This window comes from Monopterus albus, unplaced genomic scaffold (genome assembly GCF_001952655.1).
Source record: "Monopterus albus unplaced genomic scaffold, M_albus_1.0 scaffold200.1, whole genome shotgun sequence".
Classification (NCBI taxonomy): Eukaryota; Metazoa; Chordata; class Actinopteri; order Synbranchiformes; family Synbranchidae; genus Monopterus; species Monopterus albus.
The window spans coordinates 122,119-129,283 of record NW_018128080.1 but is presented as its reverse complement, the minus strand read 5'-3'; the positions used below and the strand labels follow the sequence as shown (position 1 = coordinate 129,283).

General features: G+C 39.9%; 1 protein-coding gene across 2 annotated transcripts; it reads right to left on the bottom strand.

Annotated features, from left to right (window-relative positions):
- Window positions 1-3,235: 3,235 nt before the first annotated feature.
- marcksl1b (MARCKS-like 1b) lies at window positions 3,236-5,900 on the bottom strand. 2 transcript variants are annotated; one of them, XM_020618094.1, is made up of 2 exons: window positions 5,583-5,900; window positions 3,236-4,588 (listed from the first exon to the last, which is right to left on the bottom strand). In XM_020618094.1, the coding sequence occupies exons 1-2, from the start codon at window positions 5,668-5,670 to the stop codon at window positions 4,056-4,058; spliced, it is 621 nt and encodes a 206-aa protein (XP_020473750.1). In that variant the 5' UTR covers window positions 5,671-5,900; the 3' UTR covers window positions 3,236-4,055. The 2 variants fall into 2 exon arrangements, with proteins under 2 accessions (XP_020473750.1, XP_020473751.1); XM_020618095.1 differs by having other exon boundaries at window positions 3,236-4,593; window positions 5,588-5,900.
- Between the last annotated feature and the right edge of the window lie 1,265 nt (window positions 5,901-7,165).

Sequence of the window (7,165 nt, the reverse complement as noted above, 5' to 3'; positions counted from 1 at the left end):
AAGATGTTCCTTTTTGATAAAGCTTATAGTTAGGGCTGGATCAGGTGACCCTGAGCCTTCCCTTAGTTATGCTGCTATAGGCCTAGGCTGCTGGGGGGCCCCATGATGCTCTGAGTTTCTCTCCTCCCCTCTCCTCTCCTTTCCTCTCCTCTCTCCCTATGCATCTATATGCCACCATTATACATCACTAACTTTGTGTCTTCTCTCTCCCGTAGTGTGTCCTCTCTCTCTCCCTGTACCTTTCTGCTGGTAGCCCTGGCTCTGGAGCTCTATGTTCCTGACGAGCAGTCACCAGCCACATCAACCTGACCAGTGTTTGATTGTTTGTTGTGTCCTGTTGCTTTTCTTCTTTTGTCTCTCCTCTATCCACTCACCCCAACCGGTTGAGGCAGAAGGCCGCCCACCAAGAGCCGGGGTCTGTCAGAGGTTTCTTCCATTAAAGGAAGTTTTTCCTCCCCACTGTCGCCAAGTGCTTGCTCAAGGGGGATTTGTTTGCGTTTTCCCTCTGTAATAATAGTGATAACAGTAAGGTCTAGACCTTACTTTGTAAAGTGTCCTGAGATGACTTTTGTTGTGATTTGGCGCTATACAAATAAAATTTGATTTGATTTAGAAATGAGGAAAGTGTAGTAACACAAAACAGGTAAACACCCTACAGGTCTTTGTCCACACTGTAGTCAGACAGAGACTGTAGAGCGTCCTGTTCATATGCAGTGGTTATAATGAGCAACATGCTCGAATGATAGCTACACTGGAAAAAAGAAGAATACTAATATATCACTAGAGTCTTTTGGGCAGCAATTGTAAAACAGCATATAGAGTTGTTATTATTTATTTGGCAGATATAGGTATTTTGGATAGGATTTAGTAGTTTATGCAGTTCTAAGAACTTTTTATATATTCCTACGGCTCTGTTATCATTCCACACTGCAGCCCAGGTGGTGGTAATGCACCTTAGGTTAGCTTGCAAACCGCCAATAAACACCATAAGAAGAAGAAGAAGTTGCAGCTACAACCTTTCTACAAGACCAGCACACACAGTACAGTGTTGTTTTATTTAGTGTTGCACTGCAGAATGAAATTGTTTACCTGCCTATAACTATAATCTTGAACTGCTGATAATTAGTTAGTCAAGTCAATTTAGGACACATGAAAATCTTTTGTCATGCCCTTTTCTACAGAACAATAATCTAGGGTTTATTTTGTACCTATTTGGAGGACACTTTATATTGTGGTTAGGGATTTTTGAGAACAATAGCATAAAAGCAAGGTTCCTAAAAACAAACGATCTTCCCCCCAGAGACTGTTGAATGACCAGCTTTTTTTTTCTGAGAGGCGGTCTATAGGCTACTTGATCATCATGACATCCCTTGCTGCAAGGTTGGCCAGAAGTTCCATTATTCCATTTTATTTGTTTAATCCCCCAAAACAGTGTCTTAGCTTTCTTTGTCTTAAATTAATAATGTAGACAATAAAGCTTAATGTAAGCACAAAAAGTTTTTGTGGATTTCCATTACTACCAATGGTTTTAATTACTTCGTTTTATTTATGTAGGCTAGTTTAAACATGCAAGGTCTTCCTGGCTGCACTGGTAGCCAGGAATTTGTTTTTGTTTTATTTATTGATTTATTTTGTTCTTCCAAATCACAAGACATTTTTAAGTGAGTTAAGCCATAATAATAACTTTGGACTGACGAAAAGGAAAAAGAACACATTTAGGCCTGTACCTTTACAGCAGATGACAGTGGAAGACATTTCCTTTTATGTGCATTATATAACAAAGTTAATCTGTATGTACATGTGTATATTATAGAAGATACAGCATATTTTGGCCATTAAAATGTTATAAATAATGCTAGTGACATGAACCAAGGCAGAATATATAAGTGTAAGGATGCAATAAAGATGATTTTATCCAAAATCAAGAATGTTTTGGAGTACAGTATAACCTTTTTTTATATAAAAGCATGTTTTAGGTTGTCAAAAAGCAGTTTGCTAAGTCTACTTGGCTCAGAGTTCCTTTTAACTTATGATTATGAAGACACTGATTTTTTTGGAATCATCTACACAACAGTTTCCTGTGCATGTGTATGTCATGGTCTGTAATTTGAAGGGTGTTTAAAATCTTTTTATTTTATTTTATTTGTTCAAAGAACTCACTGTCATGTTTTATACTGCAGTGTACAGTGGGACTAATAATGTAAACCAATGCAGGGTTAGTAATCACGCCTGATTCTTAACAGCGTTCTGGCTTTAGCAAGCAAAACCGGTCAGTAGAAAATGAGCTGTGTGACATTCCAGCTCATGTCCACCAGGTGGCCGTGTAAGCTCACTCGTGTTAGACTGTAACGTCCAAATCTCTGCGGACCCTGTCACTGCTGAAAGAGAAATGCAGCACCTCTGAAGTGATCGACTGCAGAATCTTATGTACAATGTCCAGTGCAAAGAAAACAGCGATATAGTGAATGTTAAGAAAAAAACTGTAAAGGTTAACTCCAGATGGAGCATGTATGACCGATTTCTTTTGTGACAACATTGCCTGCAATTTAAATACTATTAATAGAAAAAATTATCTACTGTTGAAGGGTAACAAATGTATTTACTACATGAGACAAAAAGCTGTTCCAACTGGGAGCACCAGCTTTGTTTAAAAGATGCATAATTGTTTGAAGTCTGGGTCCATTTGTGCCTCCGATCTCAGCTCATCATATCGCCATGTGAACTTGATTAGTGTTCCCATAACAGGACTGTTCGGTTAACCATCTCCAGGAAGTAACTCACCTTGAAATGAAAAAATAAGGGAGGGGGCAGAGGTAGTGGTGCTGCTCTGAGGGGCTACAAAACTAAAAGGCCAGGGGCCAATGGAGCCAACATTATGGTGTTGGTGTGATTGGTTGTCACCAAACCAGTCAGCCAAATTCCTGGCTGTTTCACAGCTTATCACAGGACGACCCACGTGACATGTCCAAGAACTGCCATGTGTAGTAATGTGACACCTAATTCCATAAGAAATGTATAAATACAGGGGCTTTATAGTCAGGAGTGGGTTGTCGTAATTTTAAATGGCTGTCTTTTGCGTGTTTAGTTGAGCTACTAGACTACTTCTAGTGGCTGTTAATAGTACTCCTCTATGAACTCTTAATGTGACAGGCATGTTCCAGTTACTCTCATTAAAGTATGCTAATTTGGGATAACAAATCTAATGCATGATGCAAAAAACTATCAAGACACATAAGCGGGCAGGTAACCAACATTTATTTACCATTATCAACTTTACAATAAAACCAGTAACATCTGTCAACATTAGCAAAATAAAGAACAGAAATCAGTCCAATGTATTTACAGAGATAAAGCAGGTTCAGGCTCACACACGACAGATAAACAACTCTGCTTCATATCAAACCGCAACAGTGAACATAGCAAGCTTAAGTGTTTTTTTTATAGTAAGGTAAAAATAAAAAAAAAATTCTTTAAACAAACAAGACATAGGTTCTCTGAATCTTTAAGACGGTTCTCTATAATACACCACAAAATACTTCAAATTTGGGTTAAAATATAAGAATGTAAAAAGTTGGCAAGTCTTTTAATTTTCTGCTTTCTTTTTTTTAAATTTAACAGTCATTTCAAGTGGTGGTGGTGTCCTAGTAGCTCATCTAGCTTCATTTCTTCAGCAAGGAGGCATCTTCATCTTTAGGGAAATGATGCTTCCACTTCATACTTCTCCATCCATCTTTCAGCTGTCTGTACCTCATGGTGTATTTAGCTCACATTCTAGCCATTAAAATCCATTTCCACATGGCAACCAACCCGCAGCCTAAAACTCAGTCAAGGTCCAGATGTCAAGCAGTAACCAGGGAAGTGATCTAGTGAATCTAGTCTGTCGTCTCGTTATCATGACGAAAAGTGGCACGTTGAAGGAGTCTCTCACATACATGTGTATATATTTACATATACATATGTATACATATACACACATATATATATATATATTCTTAAATTTTCTCTCTTTCTTTTGAAAAACAGTTCACCCAGTTCGTTGTGAGCTAAAGGTACAATCACTCCTTCTTTTCAGAAGGAGCGGGGGTCGAGCTGCTCTCCTCTGTTGGTTTTGTGGCCTCAGGGGCTGGAGCAGCTGCCTCCTTGGCCTCCTCCTTTGGGGCCTCCTCTTTAGCTGGGGCCTCATCTGCCTTTGGGGCCTCAGCCACAGCAGCAGCCTCTTCTTTCACCTCCTCCTTCTTCTCCTCTGCAGGGGCAGCAGCTCCGTTCTCAGCAGGCTTCTCCTCAGAGGGGGCGGCAGCAGCTGCTTCCTCTTTGACAGCCTCACTCTTCTTGTTCTTCTTCAGGTTCAATTTGAAGTTAAAGGGCTTCTTGAGAGTGAACTTCTTCTTCTTCTTCTTGGGGGTCTCCTTTACTCCAGCCTCACCTTCAGGTTTGGCTGCTTCTCCATCTGCAGCAGGAGCTGGCTCAATGGTATCACCTCCTGCGCCAGCTTCAGGCTCTTTGGCTGCTTCAGCTGAGCCATTGGTGGCAGCAGCATCCCCATCAGGCTTTGTAGAGACATCGCCATTGGTTTTCACGTGCCCATTCTCCTGGAAAACGGTAAATAAATAAATAAATGCTCTGATACTAAAGCCTAACCACTTGACAGAGAATAGAATATTTGTTAAAATATTCATCATGTACATGTATTTTATACAAAGAGGACCGATTTTGGGTTTACATTTCTTATTTCTTTTCAACACATCGTCGTGCTCATCAATTAACCAACGTGTGGCTCAGAGGCGACGCCTTGCAGTACACTAATCGGGCAATAGGCGGCGGTAGCTGCACACAGACCGCCCGAGGTACCAGACAGACATGGGCTCAACAAAGACGAGACTGGAGCTCATGGACTAAATGATGAAAACACTTTGTTTGATATTATTTCTAACAAAAAACAAAAGATTTTAAAAAATAGTTAATATAATTCATTTGAAAGCAGATCAAAGTTGTTGACACTTGGCCCGTGGGCATTATTTTCATTCACAATTAACCAATACTGGTCTAAAATGTCAAATTGATGAATAAATGTGACTCATCTGACTCCAAAATCCCACGTATCAAAATGCTGGAAATTCCCCCTTTGTAAAACAGGGGACCAGACGACATCTAGGCTTGTCTTTAACAAGGAGGAGTAGTAGACTGCCTACGTGCGACAAGCTGCCCCCCTCCCCCTGTATAACCGCCACTATCACACACACACACACACACACACGTTGTGCGCATTTAAACCTCGGTGTCAAATAAACACATAGCCCACTCTCTTTACATTTGGATTCAACTTGTAAGCCGAACTTAACATTAACACGCTAGTAATGTTTAAAATCGTTTTAGGGTGTTCTGTGAGCAGCCCATCAGTGGGAGACAGCGATGTGAAAGCTCCACCTGACTTGCCCACAATGTTCTCATAGTCAAATCTAATCTTGTCAACGTCGACTTAATTAGGTAAACTGTTGATTTCGTGTGAGGAATTCAACTTTTATCGGCCTCTACGTAACACCTATATTATAAAACAATAACACGAGGTATAATTGAGTGCATTCCCTGCCCGTTGGTTTTGACAGCGGCAGCATCAACGGCAGCAGCGTTTGCCTCCGCGGCCACCTCTCCCTTGGATGCCTGGGATCCCATTGTCTTCGGTGACTTGCTGTGTCTTCTAAACCAAATTAAAAAGAAAAACTAAAAAATAGTGGTTTAAGTTAATCCAACCCCAGGGTAAGTTACGTTTCCTGCGGTGAAATGATGAAAAGTGTGCGTTTTTCGTCAAACGGCAGATACGTCCCCTCAGTGATCCTGTAGTAGAACTAATCAGCCTGGCAGAGAGAAACCCTCTAAACCCAGCACTGGTTGAGCACAACGCTTCAACATACAGCAGGTTCAACTCGTGGGCGGGAACTCCTCAGATTTGACCAATCAACGGCCGGGCTGAGGGCACGTCTATCCAACTCTGGCCAATCACGTCTAAGTCCCTAAGTGTCCGCCCCTCAAAATACCCCCCAGCAGTGAAATCAGTTCAACTTAAATGTGTTTTATAGGTATAAAAAAAGAAATGCCACCAATATAGAAGTTAAACGTTTTTTATTTTTATAAAATCATTTTATATGTTTGTATCATAATAATTTTCTTTATAGCCTGTGTGTGTTCATTTATCACTAATCTTATGATGATGGTTGAGTGTGTTCACTCAAAGATAAGATGAACAGTGTTTACCAAACTCAATACTCCCACAGCTCTCATGGATGTGCCATGAATGTGCTTACATCTTATTAGTAATAAGGGAAGAATGAAAACTAGTTCACTTTTACAGTATGGCATGTGTGTTCATGTAAGTGTTTGTTTAAGTGGCTCCATAACTGAGGACCTGGCTTGTCCCACTAGGGTATTAGTAGTCCTCATGGAAGTTGGTGTAGCCTACACATACCTGTTATATGAATGAATGTGTTTTAAAGGAAGTGCTTTTCAAGTGACAGAGTAATTGTTTTGTTTATAAAATGCAAGATATGTGAAAATTCCTGTTAAGACATTTTAGAGCTCATGGTGTGTTCAAACTGTTTATATTCAGTTTATTGTGATATAAGACTTTTTAGGCTCACATTTGACAGATTATAAATCAGATATGGAAACATTACAGATTACTTTTCAGTTTTTCAACTAATTGGTTAAGCAACTGATTGTTTCACTTCTAATTTCTACTGAGTGACTTAATTCATGGCATGAAATATTGCACTCCACTGCAGCTGTTATATTGTTGTGCATTACTTAAGCAAGAAGGGAAGTTCTATGTGTGTCTCTTTTGGTTTCCATATTGCATCTGAAATTATAGTCTGGTTCAGCACTTAGTCAGAGCTTCAGTAGTCTACAATATAACACAACAGCTCTGTCCAGGTACAGCTGAAAAGTAAAATAGACCCACTTTTAATAACATATAAGAAAGCCCTTCATAGTGCCAGAACCGCATTTTATTCATCACAGATTGAGGAAAATAAGAACAACCCCAGGTTTCTTTTCAGCACTGTAGCCAGGCTGACAAAGAGCCACAGTGCTGTTGAGCTTAACATTCCCTTAGATCTCAGCAGCAATGACTTCATGAGCTTCTTTACAAATAAAATCACAACTATTAGAGAAA